General features: G+C 37.5%; 1 protein-coding gene across 1 annotated transcript in view; it reads left to right on the forward strand.

The window, feature by feature from the left end:
• Positions 1–1,647: 1,647 nt before the first annotated feature.
• Positions 1,648–23,863, forward strand: part of Ppp1r1c (protein phosphatase 1 regulatory inhibitor subunit 1C) — a 105,318-nt gene continuing 83,102 nt past the window's right edge. The window contains exons 1-2 of the mRNA XM_028884595.2: positions 1,648–2,121; positions 3,915–3,975. Coding sequence (XP_028740428.1) covers positions 2,041–2,121; positions 3,915–3,975 — 142 coding nt within the window. The 5' untranslated portion in view covers positions 1,648–2,040. The remainder of the gene's footprint in view (positions 2,122–3,914; positions 3,976–23,863) is intronic.

Consider the following 23,863-nt stretch of genomic DNA (forward strand, 5'->3'; position numbering starts at 1 on the left):
TGCTTTATCGTCACTTCTTCTTATTGACATTAAATTTTCTAATAGGTGGAGATTCTTAGTAAGTCTTGCTATAAATGTGTGTCATTAAGCTCTTTGAAAAATCTAGAAAAGGTATAATTGCTATCTGCTACAGAATGGCTAGAGGCTGATGTTGTGAGCAGCTCCTTTTAGGAGTTCACTCATCTAAACCTCACAGGAAAAAAAAAAACGTTCTCTCATGGCCTGAGTTGTTCATCTTGGTGGGTAGCAGAGTGAGGGTGCAAGTTTGGGCCTACCAAGTACAAGTTCTTGATGACTGCTGAGCAGATTCTGGATTAATTTCACACTAAAAAGCCTGTCTACTTTTCCATAGTATTTTGACCACTATTCAGAGGAATACCATCAGTAATGGTCTTGCTCTATGAAGGTTTGGGAGTTTCTGTGATGTCTACCATAGAATCTTTTGAGTGGTAAGTTTGCTTTCCTCTCTTCAGAGAAGAATCCTTGACAAGATTTCCTGCTGTCAGCATTTTTTTCTCACCTAAAATTACTTTCCCGTCAGTATCTCATTTGCTTTTCCTCTAGTGTATATAGGAAACTACTTGAATAATAGATATTACTTTCTATATACTTTCCAGAACATTGTATGATTAAATCATTGATATGTATTTCTGTTATAGAAACAGACCTTCAAAATAAAGGGAGCTTCATTTGTGAATGCCTACAATTTTAGACAATATCAAAATGCGTTTAGTGAATCTAAAAGCAACATTCTAAAATCCAGTAGTCATCAAATCACACTGTTCAAATGGAAAAGTAAAGAACTGAAGTTCTCTTTTTTATTGAGGCAGGCTCATTTCCAGGCTGCTTTCAATAAGCAGCGAATTCTGTGAAAGCCATCTGGTGATATGGCCGTCCACTGTTTGATGTTACTTGAGATGATCTCGTCGGCTTCTGCTGTGACCACAGCCACCCGACTCATCGGCTTTTTGAAGATGATCCCTTTTAGGCTTTTCCTCAAGTCTTCATCTTTGCACAAAACTCCATCATTGGCAACAAGCCATGCTATCAGTCACCACTGGGTTGCCACTGACATTTTCCACTCATTTCTGAATTCTTCCAAGTCAGAGGATGTAACTGGCCCCATCAGGAACAAAATAAAGGCCATAGAAACAGCAGTGACATCCAAGCTGGGTGCTAAATTTAGCTGTTCAATACTTTCTACTCAAGTTAAAAACCAAGAACTATAATTGTGGAATGTTAGAACAGAATGGGAACTTAAAGGTCATCTAATCAAACTTCCCCCTTTTTTTTCCAGTGTGGGGGCCTAGACATATGCTGTGATTTGCTCGGGGCCACACAGCTTATTAAGAGTGGAACTTGAACTAAGATCTGCTCAGCCCTAGGGCAGTAATGACCTAACTAGATCTTGATGGCACAGATATAGCTGATATTATTGGTTGCGGCTTATTGTTGATAGCCGCTCATCGATGTGGTGGTTGAGTGTGAAACAGCAAAGGTGTCTGACTTGTAAGTTGCTACAAAGAAATGACATGATTCTATAGTCAGGCCCTGCCCCCAGCTCTAAAAACTTCCTGCTTTATGTTCATCAATAATGAATGACCCATCCCTGTAATGCTCAGAGGGAGCTTATGCTGCACTTTCGAGCAGCCGGTTAGTAATGTGCAGTGGATAGAGCCTTTCTTTTAAATCCCAGGGCAGCGGGTCCTTCAAGGTTAGCATTGCAATTTCAATTAGCTGCTGAGTGAAAGCTTGGCATGTGTATTAGTGAGCAGGGACACAATTAGCTTATTCTTCCATTCCCAATTGTGTTGAGAGGATCCAAAGGATTGGTGGGGGATCAGGCAAGCCAGGCATCACTGGATAGTGAAGAAGGGAGTTGCTCAAACCTCGATATCTTCTTCACTTGTTCAGGCTGGAATTACAGAGATTTATTACAAAACACTGCGTGTGGCTTGGTGAAGGGTGCCTCAGGAGCACTCCGGATCCCACTTTGCCTTTTTGAGTGCTTCACCTCTCTGTCTTATTCTCATCATTACCATGGAGCCCAACAGCCCCAAAAAGATACAATTTGCTGTGCCTTTATTCCAGAGTCAGATTGCTCCAGAGGCAGCAGAGCAGGTAAGGGGAGTGGATGGGGAACAATGCCTGGATATCCGGCAGTAAGGGCATGAATTCTTGCTTGGTGAAAGGTTCTCTGCTTTCTGCATTTGTTCAATTGTGTGACTTTCTGGATGAGAAGTGAGGCTGCTTTTGCAGACCCATTTCATTTGCATTTGGGTTGCATTGGGGAGCAACTGTCCAAGATTTTAGCAGCACTACATTCTATATAAAATTAACACCAATGTATCAGACGTTCTGGTCTGAAGCACTATGTACTGGCTTTTGATTCTTAAAGTAACAGTTTTGACGTTTAGAGAAACTTCGAAAACATTATCAAAAATTAGCAATCTTCTATTTTGTTACTTATAAAATAAAAAGAAATGTTAATATTAAAGTAGCAAATCCCAGATGAATTTAGTATTACAGGCTTCATATTTTTATGTGTTTTCATTGTGTATCACTGAACAATACCTCTGCATTATATATGAGCAATGAATATGAAAAATACTATATTACTTTTTCCTAGGTTCCTTTTCTATGTGTGATATTGGTTTCTAAATATATAATGTTGATATTTACTTAGACTCTGGGTGCAATGGACCCACATCAAAGATGTTCTGTGGTATAAAAACAAATAAGGAGTACTTTGGGAATAGCAAAGAAAGGAAACTCCAGTCTAATTCACTAATTATTTAAAACCCAGAGTACCCCTGAATCCTCTTCCAAATAGTTGATACAAAGTCTTAAAATAAGACTTAAAATAAGTCTTGCTTTATATGATGATGCTTTGACAGTAGACCCACCCAGATTTGAACCAGATAAATATAACTTTGACCAGATCTGTTTACTGAACTGAGTATTGCTTCCATTTTGAACAACATCATTTATACATTTTATCCTTTATCCTATTGACAAGTATTCTGGGAATTTAGCTATGAACTGATACATTGAATGAATAAAGGCTACCTGAAGCAAGAGAGTCTAGTCATAATATGCTTCTGTAATTCCCATAACAAGGGAATGAATCCAGCAAATCTTAGTTTCAATTAAGCATACATTCATTTTTATTCTTCTACCTTTTGAGCAACTTTTACTTATTTATATACAATTTCACACACACACATATATAATGTATCTTAATCATATCTGCCCCAACTCTCCCCTCCCATTTCATTGACACCCACTAACATGCCCTCTTGCTTTCATGGTCTCTCCCTTTTATTTTTTCTAATCCACTGAGTCCAATTAGTACTGTCTGGAGGAATTAAAATTCACATTCTTGTAAGATTTGTATTTTTGGTTGACCTGCCAGTTTGGTCTAAATATTAAATTAGAAAGTATAAAGTTAATCATGCTAATTGAAATTTAAAACGTACATTGCCAATTTAATTACAGTACATAGTAGAAATGTGAGGCTTCTGGGTTCCTTTTGCCTCATTTAGATGAGGGCAAGGGACCATGATATCATTGCCAATGTCATGGGGCTTTACCAGTCACTTAAATAGTAAGTCATCCCTGTACTTTACAGTGTATTATTCTTAGTTGCATATTTTAATGGTATACAACTTTATTTTTTTTTCCTTTGGAAATGTAACTTTGTGGTTAAAAAAAATAGTGTTAGTAATATCTGGCAGTTCTAGCTAGCTTCCTGTGCTCTAAAATATATAATGAGCATACACTATGTTCTTTCTAGAAGTTTCTTCATATATGTTGGGGAAAGAGGAGGGTGGACAGCTTTTCGAGCTGTAGAATCAATGAAGGGCAGTGTCTGATTCTCACACTGACATCAGCTGTGCCTTTGCTGTTCACAGATCAGGAAAAGAAGACCCACGCCAGCATCCCTTGTGATTCTCAATGAGCATAATCCCCCAGGTAAAGAGCCAAGATGTCTTTTCTATTGGTGAGGTGGAACAGGACTGTCTAAGGAGGACCAAAGAGCATGGCATTGATGACAAATTCCAGCTTAGGATTTCCAGTTAGCTAAAAAGGATCATAAACAAAATAAGAAATAAATATCACAAGGACTGTCTCAATCTTCTAGAACGACATGTTTTATCAGCATTGGTTGCTGTGTGTGTGTGTGTGTGTGTGTGTATGGAACCTGGGCCAGGACTTAAAGTTGCTTAATGAGGTTTCAAGGTTCGAGTTGCAGACCTGGAGCTGATTATGTTTTTGCAGAGTGTGATTTTAGTTATGGTACAGGAAGGGCGACATGCCAGCACTGGCTGCAGACTTGCTGCTGATGTCATCTCTGAACGACGCAATTGACAAGGTACCAGATCAATTTTCAGCACTGCCCATTTGAGAGCCATTCGGGATGCTGGCATCCATTTGTCGAGGTTTGAGTTTCCATTTCCTGTAAAAAGTAAAACTGCATTATTAGTCCTGATAAGGAGCTATGATCTGTAGTACACAAACAGTAAGTTTACTTATTGGATGGAGTGATTTTCATCTTACATTTAATGGCAGCCCCTGGAAATATAAGCAGACCAGGAAAGGCCATTAATTTGTAACCCAGCAGATCACAGTGAGTTTTGTTGTTGTTGTTGCTGTTTTTATTTGTTCATTTGATTGATTGTGGCTATAAATAAAGGAGGCTGAAAAGAGTTTGAATAATGGAAAGATATTAAGTCTATTTATAAGTTCTGAATGATTTGTTCTAGGAATGTCACAATAAAATAGTCCTTGACTTTTCTGGAATATTCCTAATTAGAGAAACACACAAAAAAAAAAAAATCTCATAGACTATTTATCATTGTGCCTAAATACAGGAAAATTAGCAGCTCACTGAAACAAGTAAGTTGTGTCTGTTGAGAACAAACATTATACTTTTTTTTTTTTTTTTTTTTTTGGTTTTTCGAGACAGGGTTTCTCTGTGTAGTTTTGGTGTGTGTCCTGGAGCTCACTCTGTAGACCAGGCTGGCCTTGAATTCACAGAGATCCACCTGGCTCTGCCGCCCATGTGCTGGGATCAAAGGCATGCACCACTACTGCCCAGCCTATGATTCTTAATCAATGAAGTGCATAGTGTCTTAAAATCATCTTCAAATATATCACCTCAGTTAGTAAGTATTAACTTATATGTACTTGAATAAGAGGTACAAATAACACATATATGCATGCTTATAGCTTACAAATAAATATAAGCTTATAAATTCAATGACTAAGTCTTTTCACTGTGTAAGTGATTGTATAGCAGTCTGCAATCCACACCTTGCTCATAATAGCAAACATTTCCATAGTACTCTTGGATTAGCTTCCTGATAGAATAATGTCCATCCTGACCCATGGGTATCCTTCAAACCACTAGAGATTAACTATCAGAGTAGTTAACTGTTATTATGATCTAAACATAGTAAAGCCGGTCTTTGTAGCTCTCATTCAAAACTCCGCATAGTAATTGATATGTCTTGAATGCTAACTATGGGCCATTTCACACCACCGGAGAGTGGGAGAGAGGTGAAGTGGGTTTTGTGACGTTATTCCATTGGAGATGGTGGATTCCAAAGACAAACCTGACACCAGCCCTGAGCATTGGTTTTCCCATTGCACAGAAGAGACTCTTTCAGTCCCTACAAGCAGCCAAACATGGCATTTAGGTAAATTTGTCTGGACTCCTTACTTTAGCAGATGAGGAACTATATTTGATATCCCAGGAAAAGATTTTGTTTTGACTTAGTAAGCTTGTTCTTAGGAGGTGTTCCAACCAGTATTTCCCTATTTCCCTTGTTGACCTTGCCCCTCTTTGTGGTTGTGAGTACCATTAGAGAGAAATAAGATGTGAGCAGCATCTTGCACAGAGCTGGGTCATCTTGGAGACAATATCTACCTGTGTCTTCATCCTTCTATTTATGGAAAGACTGGCTGTGTATAGTACTGGCATCAGTGTGTGTGTGAACCATGTTTAGAATGAGTGCTAGATTCTGCAGCAAAAGCCTTAGATCTAAGACTTTTCCTAGTAAAAGCAATATAACCCAGTATCTGTATTTACTGGGGAAAGCACTTGAAGTCAGATTCCCCAGACAAATGATGAAATCCAACTAAACTTGGCTACTGGTCTTTATTAGTCCTACAATGCTGGGTAAGGGACCTCTCCAAGCTTTATTTTATCAAGTATTGGACAAATATGATAATGCCCATTTTTTCCATTTCATGTACTCTTTAAATGACCAAATGATTTCACATGAATATACATTAAAAACTGCAAAACAAATATTTAAGGATCATTGTTGACTGATGTAGTCTAGAACTCATAATTTGCATGCCATACATAAGATTCATTACAACAAGCACACATGCATGCTCACATCTGCCCTGAGAATTTCTATCTTAAGCAACAATTCTTTTTTCCATTTAATTGCCCATTTCCTGAACAATTTTTTCTTTTTTTAATTAAGAATTTTTTATTCATTTTACATACCAATCAAAGACCCCTCTCTTCCCTCTTCCTGTCCCTCCAGCCCCCTTCCTAACCCACCCTCTATTCCCCCTTACAAGGAGATAAGACCTCCCATGGGGAGTTACATTTAGTAGAGACAAGTCCAAGCACCTCCCCCTGCCTCAAGGCTATGCGAGGTCTTTGAGTAAACTGGGATGAGGGGTAGGCAATGGAGGGTACGGGATAGGGGATGTGAATATAAGGGAACTGGATGGTTGAGCTAGAACAGGGATGGAGTAGGAGAGCAGTGGGAGAGATACCATGGTGGAGGGAGACATCATGAGGATAGGGAGAGGCTGGGTGTTAGGAAGATTCCCAGGAATCTCCAGGATGACCCGAGCTTAGACTACTGGCAATAGTGGAGAGAGGGCCTGAACTGGCTTACCTCAGTGATCAGATTGGTAAATACAACTTATCACAGAGCTTTTCTCCAGTGACTGATGGAGGCAGATGCAGAGATCCACAGCCAAACACCAGGCCAAGCTCTAGGAGTCCAGTCGAGGGGAGAGAAGAGGGATTCTATGAGTAAGGACATCAAGATCATGATGGGGAGTGTTACAGGAATCTTAAAAGTTCTTATTAATAAAATCAAACCCAAGGCCAGTTATTGGGGTCAATGCTGGTAGATCAGAGAGACAGAACAAGCCACATCTATCTCACCTTGCCAGTTCCTCAGCTGGTCCTGTTTCCTCAGACTGGAAGCTTCTGTGTCCTCATCCCAATGACTCTCAGCTGAACTGCTGCTTCAAAGCTTGAATGCTTAACCAGCCAAATGCTGAACCAGCCAAATGCTTCTAGTTTCTGGTCCTCACGACTTATATACCTTTCTGCTTTCTACCATCACTCCCTAGGACTAAAGACTTGCTTCCTGGGATTAAAGGTCTGTCACCATGCTTGGCTTTTTCCAATGTGGCCTTGAACTCACAGAGATCCAGAGGGATTTCTATCTCTGGAATGCTAGGATTAAAGGTGTGTGCTATCACTGCCTACCTAGTGGCTTTTCTGTTCTCTGACCCCAGATAAGTTTATTAAGGTACACAATATTTTGGGGAACACAATACCACCACAGGGGAGACCTACAGAGACAACCAAACCAGACTAGTGGGAACTCATGAAGTTTAGATCAACAGTTGTGGAGCGTGCAAGTGACAGGACTGGACTTTCTACATAGCAAGACAGTTCTGTAGCTTGGTCTGCTTAAGGGGCCCACCGGGCAGTAGGATCTGAGTCCATCCCTGGTGCATGAGCAGGCTTTTTGGAGCCCACTACTTATACAACAATTCTTAGTTACAAATATCTGGCTACTTGAAAAGCATTTCCTAAGAGCTTCTACCTTTGCAAAGCAGCAGCGTCTCCTGGCCCTCAAAAAGCAGTAGTCTTTAGCAAACAAAGAATGGTGCAGCTTTAAATACTGGGGACTTGGAGGTGGAGGTGAGGGGGGCGGGGGGACTAACACTAACAATTCTCAATTTATTGAAACAGTCCAAGAAATAATTGGAGATTCTTAGAATTATATACCATTAATACTGCTTAAGATTCAAATCCCTGAAAATGTTTCTTTGTGGTAAGTAAGACAAAGAAAGTTAAATTCTTCGTTATAGATAGATAATTAATGAGTCATTTTATCTGGGTGTGGTAATCCTAGCTCTTAGGAGGCTGACAAAGGATTCCTCAAGTTCCAGCTGTCCTGAACTATATAAGATATACCTGGCCAACTTGGGTTCCAGTATTTACAATATGAAAAGTTGTCTCTGAGACTAGAACAAATGTGATGTTAGTGAATTGCAACAATGATTAAAAAGAAGGCATAGTTTTCTGTTGCTATTATTATTTACCATTTAGGTATTAGCACAAATAGTAAATGATGAAAGTATTTAAAAGAAGAGATTAATTTTAGATTTAAGTATCCATATTCATTCTTCATACTGACATAATCAGAATGGAACAGTAGAACAGAAAGTTATTTTAACATGTCAGTCCAGTGTTTTCATTTTTCACTACTTTGCATGTGATGTTCTAACCACACAGAGAAGATAGACACCCAATTGGTCAATTGTCATGGCAACCAACTCTACCTTCAGTTCTTCCCTAAAAATAAGCTAGACTTGCCCCCGGTAGAAGTTCTACAAAATAGGCATACAACTATTAAGGCTATATTACCCTTTGACATTGATCAGCAAATAACTTAACCCAAAATTACAGGAGTAAGAAAGGCTAATAGCAAATGTTGTGTCTTTATTGTAGAAAAGGAGGAATCAAAGTACTTGCATTCAGAAATAACTGAACAGTCAGGTGGCAGTAACAAGATATCAGAAGCATAAGACCTGGGTTTAGGGAATCATCATGGACAAATGTCACCTTTCCCCCTGTCTTCTGAGACCAGTAATTTGAGTAACTTTTGAAGGAACTGCTTTTTTTTCTGTATTTCAGTTCTCCTACTTGAGCTTATCAGTTTCTTTGAAGCTGTGTCTTGGAGTGTCATTATCTGTTCTTGTAGTAAACACAGTTAGCTTTTATTCTTCTGTGATCTGTGGTCAACTGGTGGGATCCTTATAGCTTTATCTGGACTCAAACACACATCACCTTAATGCAACAATAAATGGCAGCTGCCTTTTGAAATTTATTGCATTTCATATATGGATTTTCTTGAACATTGCTTGTCTTTAAAAAAATATAAGACTGTATGTTTGGCTACAGGGATGTTACGGTTTGGATGTTAAATGTCCCCTAAAGGCACAACATACTCAAATCTTGACCATTAGCCTGTGGCACTACTGATATATAATGGAAATTTTTGGTAGGAGAACCCGCTGAAAGGAAACAGGGGGAATGCCCAGCTGTCAGGAGATAAGCCCTTATATGATGTCTTACCTACCAGGGGCCCAAAAGAACATGGCTGGATAATCACTTTAAAGCCATGGAAGAAAATGAATCTCTCCTCACAGCAACACAAATCTGATTAGTATGCAGGATTAGAACTCCAGAGTTAGGAAAAGAAAAACATTTAGAAAATACTTCTTGTCTCATCTCACATTGTTACAGAAGGACATAAATCATCTCAGCTCCCTGAGACTGGCTCCACTTTATGTACCTCAGAGAAAAATACATAATTACATCTGGATTTCAGTTCCAAGTCTAATAATTTTAGTGGTAAAAAATAGTTTCTTATGCCAAAGTTGAATATAAATTCTCAACTAACAATAAATCTTCACTTATTCTCTTCAAGAAAAGCTTTTCACCTATTTAAATATATAAAACAAGCCCTTGTTGTTATTTTCTACATCAATATCCATTTCCCATAACCACTAAGGACTTTAGTGAACTCTTTCCAAATTCTCCTCAATCTCTCTACATTTTGAGCTCAGAACTGGACACAGGCTTCCAGTAAAAAGCCAGTCTAGAACAGGCTTTGTGAATATTAAGGTTTGTGGCATCCATTCTTTTCCACTTACTGTTAAGCAGAGGCTGTATGGTTACAATTATATTTAATGGGCCTGAGGCCTATTAAATATGATTGAACTATAAGAGGTCTGAAGCTAAGTGAAGATTTAGGTAAGTACCCAAGACTCTAAAAGCTTATTATACATCTAAAATTGTGACTGGAAATACAATTTAAAATGATTTGGAAGGGTATTTATTGAATTTACTACCAAGCCAAATTTGAGGAAATTTGGCTTTCTCATGACTATTTTACTCCCTAAGTAATCTTAGAAATAGGAATTAGAATGAAAAGATATTTTCTTATACCTTGGGGTCCTAAAAATTAGTTAATATAAAACTTATGAGCTACAACTTCATGATCATGCTGTCTCCTCTCAATCTTGATAGTGAGTTGAGAGACCCGAGAGAACTGGGATTCCCAACATCTGGGACTGTGGGTCTCTGCAAACTGAAAAGAAAGCCAGGGGCGCTCCTTACACCATAGAAGGTGACTTGTAAACAAGACATACATTATATGGTTGTGAAACTGAGTCATGTGATGAGACTTTGAAATGCTCCATACATAGACTCGCAGGTAGAAAGCATGCTGCTGTTCAAACACAAAAGACTCCCAGAAATTTTGGATGATTTCTCATGAATCTCCTTGTTCAGAATTAATGAAGAGCTGTGCAGCACCATCAAGTGAAAGTATATGGTTATTTGCTGTGTTACAAGAATCACAGGAATGAATCTCTTAATGGCAATCCGATTGTTTTTCAAAACAAATGACTGTAGTCAAAAAACAACACTGTGAATGGAAGTTCCAAAGAGACAGTGAGGATTTTCCTAGGATCTTAACTATTTGAGTAAGATGTCATACCAGACTCAGAGGGGACAGACATCCCCAAGGACCTCAAAACAACTATGTCCAAATAGAGTTATGCTGGTCCATAGTACACATGTAGTTTCATTCTAAATTTTCTTACCTTCTTCAGCAATGTGATTTTATCCTGATTCACAATCTCCACTGATTGCTCAGAAATTATTTTGCCTTATCACTATTGACTACAGTGAAAGGCCCAAATCCAATGTTTGAAGACCACTCAAGAGTTATCTGATACTAATTCCTAAGGAAATGTCAGAGTCCATGGTTTTGTTTTTTTTTTTTTTCCTTCAGCATTTATTTTTATGCACTATCGGATGTCAAACCATGGGGAAAGATTTAAAGACAAATGATGTAAGTTGATTTTAAGGATCATCCACCATGCAATTGATTGACTTAGCTTTTCATAATTATTCAGCCTGCATAGCCAAATTGTACACTCAAATGGAAAGATTGAGTCAAAGACAAATGATGACTCTTAGTAATGCCAAGGTGTGTTATAGTGTGAGTATTCAGATGAAGTAATATAATATTCAAATTAGGCAAAAAAATGAAAGGGTAAATAATTAAATAAATGCTTCAATTTTATTTTGACAGGATGATGGCTTTTATTGATTTTGAATAGTAGCACACACATTCACCTTTTACATGGTGTTTAAAATATAATTAGTGAAATATGATGGAATGACTATTGGCGGGATTGATATCTCTGTTTTGATGTCTGTTTTTCTGCTTGTGGCTTGAAGCAGATAAAAACACCTGTAAAGGGTACTCCATGTCATAGAGATGCCTGGCTTTGGAGTGGACCCGGGTTGAATTCCAGCTTTGCCAGTAGCTGGTAAGCCATTGGGTGTGGACTTCATCTTCCTGGGCATAGTTTCTGTCTTTTATAAACAGAATACTAAAGCATGAAAAAAATGCCTTTCAGAGTGACTACTACCAAGCACATCCTGAAGATTTCCAATGCTCATTCACTGGTCACTGCTGAGAAAGCTTTTCTCATATTCATTATTAAATAATAACTGCTGGTTTGAATTCTCTTAAGCAATCTTATACATTCCTCAAGAGATATGATCTCTTGTGGAAGAAAAAGTCTAATGCCTCACAATCTATCAGAAGTGTACACAGGTGTAGAATCGTTCTATATACTATGTTGCAGTATTGATTCAACTGTGTATATCTTTGTTGGCAAACAAGTTTCATAGAATAGAATTTGAGTTCTTAAGAACTGTTTATAAAATAAGCTTCCTACTGTTATCTACAATAATATTAAAATGGTTAGAAGCAACAGTTATATTTCTAACAAACTTGTGTTTGACCATAAATGAAATATATATTTTAGTAGTAAGAAGAAAGAGTCAAGTATTCATTACAAAAAAACTCTTTAGGGCCATCTCAAACCTTCTGCTGGCACATTTTTAATTTCATTCCATTAGTTCTAACTTCCTTTCATACATCACCCCCGCCTATACTCTGGCAGGTTTTTTCTTTGATTCCTTGAAGTGATTCCTCTAAGCCAATTTTTTAAGAGTTAGTCTAGACTGACTCATTTGTTTGCCTTTGAGACTGAATCACAAATAGCCCATGCTGTCCTCAAACTCATGATGTAGCCGAGGACTATACTGAACTCCATTTAAAAAAAAAATATTCTTTTTGTTATTTTATTTTTATTTTATATGCATTGATGTTTTGCCTGCATGTATGTCTGTGTGAGAGTGTCAGATCTTGGAATTACAGACAGTTTTTATCTGCCATGTGGATGCTGGGAACTGAACCCAAATCCTCTAGAAAAGCAGTCGGTGCTCTTAACCACTGAGCTATCTCTCCAGCCTAACTGACTTTTTGTTTGTTTGTTTGTTTTTGTTTTTTTGAGACAGTGTTTCTCTGTGTTGTTTTGGTGCCTACCCTGGATCTTGCTCAGGCTGGCCTTGACCTCATAGAGAACTGCCTGGCTCTGCCTTCTGAGTACTAGGATTAAAGACATGTGCCACCACTGCCCAGCCCAACTGACTTCTTTGTGTGAATCATTCTCCATCATTTCCACCAGTTTCTCCTATTTAAATTGCAGGACAGGACTCACTTAAATTTCAAAAGCTCACCTTGTCTAATTGACCCTATTGTTTGACATGTTATTTTAACACCTTCCTCCCACCTACTCTTGAAGTTTTTATTGGCTTATACTATATACTTACTTTAATTCAGTAAATATTCATCAGTCAGTCTTTAGTCCCAAATTCTCCGAGGACATGTACTCTAGATAACAGAGAGGAGTGTGTTTGGGTGGAAAAGGAAATATATAATATAAGCCCAAATTACTAAAACAGTTGTAAAATTAATTCTGGCCAAGGAATAGAAGCATTTGTTTACTATATTCACTCTTCTGGTAAGCATTTGTTTGATTTCTTTTGGTCTTTTAATTTTCAGTGTTTAAAGATGAGGCTGAAACAAAACTTTCCTGTTCATTCTAAATCACTTTAGAGTAGATGTTAAATGCTAATAAGCTAGTAAATTTACATGCACTTTGAAATCCTCAAACTTATTATAAATCTTTCCAACATTTAATAGAACACATTACTCTCTAGGGGATAAAACAGACATGTCTTTATCACTGTGCTCATGAGGAAACTTGAATGAGACATACCACAATTTGACATTATGCATTTTGATAGTGAAGCTAGTAGTACAGGTCCAAATAATTCATACATGCAAAAAATGCAATATATTTCACCATGGTACAGGAGTGTCTACCATAGGACCTTCTTAGGACTGAGTTTTTTAAAGTTGTGAATAAGCCATGGCCATTTCCTTCAATACTATTGTATTTTACTAAGTACTGCAGATAATCATTTGAAAGAATGCTGCTGTGAGTCCATTAAATAAATAGACATCCATTTTTGTGTTTGCCTGGTATCAGACATGCATGACAGCATTGTCAGGCTCCAGTATATATACTTCAAATTTCATATTCAATTTCAAGTTTAAGACTTCAATTGCTAACAGTGCATTCAAATTGCTTCAAGTTGATGGTCAAATCCACCAAACTAAAGAACAAGTGGACCTGTGACAGTGACAAGGTCTGGGGGAGCTGATAAGGGAGTGGGATCTAACCAAGCTGTTGGAGATACAACAGGAAATTAGCACTTTTTATTTCCTGTATTCTCTGGTAGCAATTTATCACGATGGGAAATAATTTTCAAAATTTTATTCTTCATTTATAAATATGTATTGCCTTGCTTTCATATAGGAGGGCTTGGAGAAAGGAAAAAGAAGGGAGAAATGTTGTAATTAAAATACAGTCTAAAAAAAATGAACAAGAAGACTATGTATATGTATATGTATGTATATGAACTGACTATACAAAAGGGAAGAATTAGGACAGTTATAATGAAACCCAGTCTTAAAATAATTACCCTCAGTGATAAAGTTGCTTTGTCATTCATTTTCAAAATTTATTTTTCAAAATTTATTTTTATGAGTCAAGGTCTCAAAAATTGAAGGTCACCAATTTACTAGATGGGCCACTGGGCCCTAGGGATGTGCCTGTCTCTGTCTGTTATCCTCCAAAGAATTGTGGTTTTATGTGGAGTGCTGGGGATCCAAACTGAGTTACTCACACTACCAACTATTTGCTCAGTTGAAGCCTCAGCACCCCTGTACAAAGCCAGGTGTAGATTTCATGCTCCTGCAACCCCAGTATTGTGAAGGTTTAGGATAGAAGGATCCTTGGGCTTGCTGGCTGCCAGCCTAACTCCAAGGTCAGATCCACAAGTACTGAGATTGCAAGATTGTGTCACCAGACCAAGGTCAGTAAAAGACTCTGTCTCAAGGGAAAAAATCAGAGCATGCAAGGCAAGGAGGACATCTGACATCTCCTTTTGGCCTATGCACATGATGCATAGGCTACTGTGCCAACATACACATACACCACACATACATACACCCAAAACCCACATAATACCACAAAGAGATGGAATGTAAAAAGAGAATTTAAAAATAAGTTGTTTTCATTGCATCTTAGTACTATTTTAGGATTATGTGTCTCATTTAAATGGTTCTCACATTCCCATTTTCTTGATTGGTGAACATAATTATAACTATATATAGAAAGCTCAGGCCTTCTGAAAGTGAATGACTGATCTTATTATTTTACTTATGTTTAAATAGCACACGGTCTTTCTTATTTATTTTTCATTGGCACATGGTCTTTCTATCATCCCAGGCTGGCCTCAAACTTGCAAGTCTTGTGCCTCCTATTCCCAAATACTGAGATGTAAGAACTGTGTCATCACCCTAACTCTACTACCACCTTTGGAGCAACTCAGTTCTTATATATACCTATAAATTAGTGCTTCTCAACCTGTGGGTGGCAACTCCTCTGGGGACTGAACAACCTCTTCACAGGGGTCGCCTAAGACCATTGGAACACACAGATATTTACATTACGGCTCATAACAGTAGATTACAGTTATGAAGTAGCAACAAAATAATTTTATGGTTGGGAGTCACCACAACCCACAACATGAGGAACTGTATTAAAGGGTCGCAGCATTAGGAAGGTCGAGAACCACTGCTATAAATGATATCCTCATTCTTCTTAACTACAGACACCTAACCTTGAAATTATGTGGCTTTTCTCCCCAATTGTTTCAATGAGTTTTTTTTAGCCAACTCTCTTCTACAGGTAGAACCTGTGTTTTTGTTTTTGTTCTTGTTGCTTATCAACAACACTCCTTGTTCTTACGTACCTAAGATCACACACACACACACACACACACACACACACACGGTAACTCCCAACCTAGTTGTTTGTGACTTTAACACTGAGACATATCATGTTAAATATAGAATTAGCGATTGGAGATTTGTATCATGGCACAGACGTGAATCCTCAGTCTCATATGTCCTTGAACTGTCGTCATGCCTCTGTCATTGTTGCTGGAATTGATGAAAAACTTCAAAGCAACATTAGAGATCCCAGGCCTGCTCCTTCTTCTCTGCTATGGTTTTGTGAGGCTCTGGAAGACATAATTACATAATAGGTGATTGACTGTGGAGACTCTCCTCTCATAATTCGGCTGTCACAGCTCTAATTTATGCCCCATCATTTACCCACTTCTAGCTTTTAATTAGCTATGATAAGGCACACAGGAACTTCTCATGAAAAGCTGACATATTCTATCACCACCTACACATTGGTCTCGGACTTTTAAATAACTCAGTCTTTTCTCCCCTAATCTATAGAATCTTTATTACATAAATGGCTGACAATTATACTAAAGCCGGGACATGATTTTAAAGAAAAAAACAAGAACAAAGAAGGAAAAATAATTATGTTCAATTATGCTTAATATTGTCAGTTTGTTTCCCTTTCCATTTTGGGTGTTGGAAGAATAGAAGAATTCTGTTTATTTTACACATAGCAATTCCTGCTGAAAATAAATTTCAGTATGTGCAGAGACTTCAGGTCTAGTAGGGACAGGCTCCAGCTGGTTTTGCCTCCTAAAGCACAGTAAGGACTATCCATTCTTTCAGCATTATCGATTCTAAGCATTACCCACTTGCCCTTGGTGATGAAGGGTTTTTAAGAAATAATGCCAGAGACCCACTTACCATCACATTTCAGTGAAGGAGAACTGCTCAGATGATTGAGCTAAAGTGGTTCATCTCAAATTCTACCACAGGTAATTTCACTTGGTAACTATCCCAGAGTTCCTGTTTCACTCAGCCAATAAAGGACACTGGAGCCTAGAGATGGCTGAAAATACTTTCAGGCTAGGTCTACAGTCGAAGCCATTGATTCAAAGCAAATGCCAGCCGTACTCTTTATATAGATAGTTACGGAATAAGGAACATATTAAGAATGTATTTTCAAGTACATTTGGGATGTAAAGGACAAAAGTACCTCTAAGATATGAGCAAGATAGTTTAAGAAGAAAAATGCCTAAGTTCAGAGGCAAGTTTAAAAGGTCTCAGTGACAGATCTTTCTGCCTGTTTTACTGTTTGCAAAGCTTCTTGTCTTACAGTACATCTCCTCAACAACACTGCGAGCAATCTGTCTCCATTGAATAGAGAGACAATGATGTCCTGAGCTACCGAAGGCCCAGGAGCTGGAAAGTTAGTACATCTGAGTATAAACAGAGATATCTATTCAAGGTTATTTCTCTTAACATTCCTCATAATATTCTTCCTTACATAAATATGCAACATCAAAATACTCTTGATATTTTATTTGTTATCCTCATGGAATAACTAATAGTAAATTCCTCATTGTACCCTGGCTACATGAGATACTTTTTAATATATTATTCTCTGTCTGTATTTATTTATTTCAATGGGAATTTATATTTGAAGCAAGACATTTATACATTTTCTTTGTGATTATTAAGAAAAAGTTCTTAAAAATTATTAACAGTGGGGATTTCATTATACAACAAAACCCCCACAATCAGATAGACAAAAAGAAAAAAATTAAATTGTATTCATTGTCCCTTCTTAGATTTGGACCTTGATAGCTATTCATCTGTTTGGTACCTACATTTCTAAACATATTTAAAAAATCATTGTCTTGGCCTAAAACATTGTAAATAGGAAGACTATGATTTTGCTTTGGATTTTATTTGGACAGAATAGTAATGACTTGTGAATATATTGAAAGTCATCTTCATTTCCTATCTATTATTGCTTTTACCTTAAGACTCATACAAACTCCCTTTCTCTAGGAAGATGTACAGACCACACCAGCTAGAGAGTTTACACCTACAGGCCCCAGGCTTGCTCCTTCTTCTCTGCTATGGTTTTGAAGCTCTGGAAGACATAATTACATAATAGGTGATTGACTGTGGAGACTCTCCTCTCATAATTCGGCTGTCACAGCTCTAATTTATGCCCCATAATTTATCCATTCTAGCTTTTAATTACCTTTGATAAGGCACACAGGAACTTCTCATTAAATGCTGAATTATAAAATAAACATTTAATCCAGTAATTCTTCTAAAACCATTCCTGCCCACCCCCATAACCTCTCAGAAAATTGATAGCAACTTGGAAGTTACTACTGAAAATCCAACACATCTACTTTATACCAAAAGCATTTACAATTGCACAACTTTGCCAAGTAGTGCATTTGATTGGCTTCCAGGTAAGATTTTTATGTAAATAGATCTTAATGATTGTGAGAGAAATTATTTTAGAATGGATCATGTACTGTGTCTTTTTGGTTCACTCTTTAATGTGCAGAAACTGTAGAAACAACTAATTCTGGTCCCTATGAATTGTTGGCAAGCACACCAATATATAGCCTCCTTTAATAGAATCCCAGCTGTTGTGATTTTCTGAATGAGTCTGATAAGATTGTGTCCCATATATTCCTGATGGCTAGGTAATTATTCACATGCCTATCAATGCAGGCACACTGCTGTTATATGACATAGTAATGACCTCATTGCAGGCATCTGCTCCAGTTCCTTGATCCTAAATTAGTTTGACATTCTTCCTGTAACTCTTTTCCCATACATAGTACAACCTGCTTTCTATCAAGAAAATTGTTTCACATTTCTATGTGGCAGCAAGAGTCTAGAATTTCTTCATTGTCTGTAGAACTGTAGCTCAGTATTTTGCATCACAAAAAAAATCTGAAAAACTTTAGTTTTGAATTCTTATGAAGAAAACTGCTTCCTTAGGCAAATGATTTCAAATTGTGACATAAAGTGGTCTTGGAAAAATACAATATGATTGCCTACTCCAAATCTTTTCTATAAGGAGCCGAAAACAAGACAACAACAAAATAAAAACAATTTTTTAAACATAAGTTACTAGATTTCTGTTCTATTAGCAATCATTACTATGTAGTAATGAACATTCCCTTGTTTGGGGTAGACACTGGTTTTGGTGTTTCTTATTAATGAGCTTGGTGAATGTTTGATGAAGGAAAACAAAATGACGAAACTTCATCCTAAATATGTTTCTGTGGGTGCAGATGAAGAGTATCTTGAGGGGTTTTGGAAGATGGCACAACTGATAATGTGTTTATTGTGCAAGCATGAGGACCTAAGTTCAAATCTCCTGTACACAAATGCCAGGTAGAGGGGCATGAATTTGTTATCCCAACTGACTGGGTTGGGGGTGAGGTGGAAGGAGGCAGAAACAGGAAGATCCTTGTAGTTCATTGGACAGCCAGCTTTGTTGAGTCAACGAGTTCCATGTTCAATGAGAGAACCTGTCTCAAACATTAAAGTGAGGAGTGAATGAGGAAGACATCTGACGTTTACCTCTGACATTGACATGGTTCTACTGGCTGGTACACCTATACATGCACGTAGGTACCCCACCTCCCCCTCTGTATTCCCCCCTCTTTCCCTCTCTCTCTCATTTACACACACACACACACACACACACACACACACACACACTGCACAGAGATGAGAAAGTCTGCATAGTTGGATCATTGGTCGAATTGATGATTTATTGGATGGAGAAGTGGGAAGTGGCAATAAGAAAGAGGATTGAGTTCATGTTGTAGACTCTGAGTGCTTGTGGAGGAATGGCTGGGATAATAGAGTGAGAAGGAGCACAATACTCTAGATATGGAGGATAAGATAGTCCTTATTCTAATTCCCTATGAAATATTCATAACATTCCTAGAAGTAATGCCTCAATAATGGAGTCACAGGTATTAAAGGTATTAATGCCCAATTTACTATATCCTTTTAAGAGTAAGCTCAACGTACTTATTTTAAAAAAGCATATTTACCTAGTAATTATGACTTAGATAATGCTGGCAACATATCTATTAGAGGCTCAATATAATTACCTGAAACAATTAGAGTTCTTAATCATTAAGAGAACTGTAATAAGGCATATATCATTAGCCAGGCAAGTAAGATTAGCTACTCCCATCTGCTGATGTCTGAGTCACTAATGTGTTGCTGACTTTCTGGGGTGTGGGGTGCTATCCTGCCTTGCACAGCTGATGCATGGATGAAAGCTCTGGGGGATGGTTAAGCCTAATTGCATGACCTCAGTTCAATATTGCTGATCATTTGCAAAGCCCAATGGGAACAATTATTTTCAGTCTTTTTTGATGAGTTTTATATCTTCCTCATTATTTGTTTGTTTGTTTATTATTAGAATATGTATGTGTTTATTTATGATATGGGGGGATGAGCATGCCTCAGCATACATATGAATGTCAGAGGACAAGTCAGTTCTCTGCATCCACTTTACATGGCTTCTGAAGATAGAACTCAATTTGTCAGATTTGTATAACAGGTGCCTTTACTGCCAGCTATCTTTCTGCCTCTCATAGCAAAGTGAGCTTGAATTGCCTGCAAGTATCCCAAGTATCTAAGTGTGGGTTCTAGTAGTTTTGAAGATTTCTAAGTCAGAAGTAGGCCTTTGCTGCAGTTTATAATAAGGATATTTATTATACTCATGTACTAGCAGTAGTTATTTGTCTCACCACTTCAACAAAATACCTAGCAAAACCAGTTAGAGGAAGGGATTATTTTGGCTCATGTTTTGGGAGTACCAGCTGGGAAAGCATTTAAGAGGAGCGTGAGCAGCTGGTAGCACCCCATCTTCAATCAGGCAGCAGAGCAGTGAATGCTGGTTCTTAACCAGCTTTCTACTTTTCATGCAGCTAGGACCCCAGCCCAAGGAATGTTGGGTCTTTCCACCTCAGCTAACCTAATCTTGTTAATCCATCACTGATGTCAGCCGTGGTTAACTTAACCTAGATAATCATTTACAGGCATTCCCTGGGAGCCTGCATTGTAGTTTCTCTGTCTCATCAATTTACAATCAATATCAACCTTCACACTACACAAACATATACTTTTTATATTACATGTGTTAGTCACATCACCATTTTCAGTTTTTCAAGAATGTTCAGCTTATACTATTTATTTGGTCATTCTCTTGCTCTTGGCCTCTTCTACCGTAATCTTAGAAAAATTATGTGTCTAGTAATAGAGTGTGGAAACTCACAAACTATAACCTTTAGAACTGAAACAATGAAGGTTTGATGGCCACTGATCTGTTCTGTCATGTTAGGCAAGTTACTCAACCTCTCTTGAGCTTCAGCTGTCTCCCAGATAAAATATAATTAAGGATATCTAGTTTGTAGGGTAGTTTTGAACAGGACAGTAGTGAATAAAATGTTCAACAATAAGGCCTTACAGTAGCAGAGCCAGGAACAATAGTTGTAAACACAACATTAAAATTTTAGACATTTTTGAAATAAAGAAAATGTTTTCTTTTTTCTCAGCTAGAAACTCTGCTGGGCTAGTCATTGTTCTTGCTGGTTATGTTTGATGGGAATTTTGTAGATTGAGGGATGAAGTGTCCTGAAAGGGAATGTGGATTAACACCTGTTATTGCTTATGATTTTACTAAGCTAAATCTTTGTGATATCTCAAGTAAGGCTTTTAAAACAAGAGATCATAGACATATATTTGATCTTCATTATAATCTTTAAAATCTCTTTAAAATTGTTGTATTTGATTTCTTAGATGAAAATGATTCAATGAAAGATCCTCAAAGCATATTTAAAGTTGATCATATCCATACAAATAGTACCAAATGTTAGTGGAATAGATTCCTTTAAATACACAATGAAATGGATTTCTTTAAATACATAGAACCAAAAAATATGCCTGGCATGACAGCACATCTCTGAAATCCTGGCACTTAGGAGGCTGAGTCAGGAGAATAGTGAGTTCAAGACCAATGTAGGCTACATAAAGCATGCTATCTTAAAATTGAAAAGAGCCAAACAGTGACACATAGCTAGTCAGTACATAATGGCAGGGTGTACATGTGGTTTCTCAGGACTGGCAAGTAAGTGTTATTTTTTAATGTGATTTCAATGAGGAACAAAGTCACATGCATCAACTGGAAACTTCTCTTTATAGTTTTCAGGTATCATTTCTGGCTGAGCTGTACTTTGATCAACAATGGCCTTGAGTTTTAAGTGGCTTCCTCTCAAAACGCAGGTGTGTTAAAACATGTGAAGTCCTTTGCCATTATGAATGAAATATAATGAAGTTGAAACCCCACCCTACACATAAGCCATTGTAGAAATATTTGACATACTACACAGACCAAGAAGCTTAGTCTCTTGAGCTATGATCAAAGTGGAACACATAGGCAGGATAGTGTCAGGATCCGAGGGGCTTAACCTGGCTCCTTCTGGTTTGGTAACAGCTTTCAACATCACACTGTGTTGGTCTTCAAAATGAGTATATAGATAGATATTTCTTTGATTAAGTTATTACTTATTTTCTCATGTTTCAGTTATAAGAACTGTTTACCTTTCTTATTGTGAAGTGACATTAAGGGTATCATAATAACAACAATAAGCTGCCTACAGAAAGTCAGCAAATTTGGATTTTAATTTCAAGTCTGCTATAATCTAGCTATACAAAACATCTTATCACATTTGATGGGTACAATTTTTTTGAAATATAGTGATTTTTTTCATCTGAAACCAGTATAGATTTAGTTTTTATGTGAGCATTAAAGGAAGTTTGTGAGAAATAATGATATGATCATAAATATATATTAATTATCTAGCAAAATGGTTTCTTTTTCTTCTTTTCATCTTATATACAAAAACAAGTTGAACTGGAATTCTTATAGAGACAATTATATATGAGTTTGAAAGGGGGACTGATTGGTTGCCTTTCACAGTTGAAAACTGCCTACATTATAATTTCAATAAGCCATGGGTATCATTTAGTCAGACAATGAATCTCCTTTGTCCTGGTTTCTGAGAGCTGTAGGGATCTAGGTTCCCAGCTACATGGTCATCTGTTCTCATCTCACCAGTAAGTAGACATCTGTTTATGTTCATGTTGTTTTTTATAGGTGAGTCTGTGTAATTCATAGCCTAATTCCCAGCTACAGAGCTAATGTCTTAATGTTACTTTCATCCATGATCCAAGAGGAATAATTCCTTGACATCACAAATACCCGATAGCAGATAGTTTACCCATCCTAGAGGCATGTGAGCCATCTTTGAAGTCTTTGCCAAGTTCCTGAGAAGTCAACAGGTTTTATAACTTCTATTAAAGGCAAGCATTCCATTTGGGTCAACAGCATCTCTAGCAGTTATTTATTTGTGCATTTACTTAGTGTTGGTTTAACAACAAATCAATAAACTGATTAAGAAAAGCTCATTTGGAACAGATACATGAATATGTTTTATGTAATCACTGCATGTGAATATGTATCTGAATATATTTTGAAGCTACTCTAAGTCTATGCTTTAACCATCTAACCACTGTTCAGCCATCTTTTCCACATAATTGAATTCTTTGTCAGAGGAACGTTTTTCCTCAATTCACTTTAAATTCATATAGCCTACTTGAAAAAAAAATCTATATTGCTGTGCCTGGAAGATGGTTCAGTGGATAAATGAATTTGCTAACAGGCCTGACAACCTGAGTTCAATCCCAGAGACTCGTGTGCTGGAAGGAGAAGACCAACTCCTGCAAGTTGTCCTCTAACCACATTTGTGCTTTGGCATGCTATTGTGCTCTCTCTCTCTCTCTCTCTCTCTCTCTCTCTCTCTCTCTCTCTCTCTCTCTCTCTCTCTCTCACACACACACACACACACACACACACACATACATCACACAAATAAATAAATAACGTAATAAAATTAAAAACAAACTTTAACTTTATATTAATTTCTCCTTGCTTTTGTGTCACATGGTGAAACAAAGAACTTAGAGGATGGAGCTCAGTGCAAGGATGTTTGCCTAATATGTACAAGGCTCTGGGTTGTATCACCAGTGCGGAATAAAATAAACCACACACAATAAAAATAGTAACAAGGTAAAATAAACATTTTCCCAACCACACAATTCCAGAATTGGTGTTGGTGAATTAAACTTGAGTGTAAACTTTTAAAAAGTGGGTTTGTGTGGCTAGAGAGAGGTTCTCAGAAGTTAGAACACTTGCTACTGCTCTTGCAGAGGATACAGGTTTGGTTCCCAGCAGCTTGGTCAGGTAGCTC

Source organism: Peromyscus leucopus, chromosome 4 (genome assembly GCF_004664715.2).
Source record: "Peromyscus leucopus breed LL Stock chromosome 4, UCI_PerLeu_2.1, whole genome shotgun sequence".
Lineage (NCBI taxonomy): Eukaryota > Metazoa > Chordata > Mammalia > Rodentia > Cricetidae > Peromyscus > Peromyscus leucopus.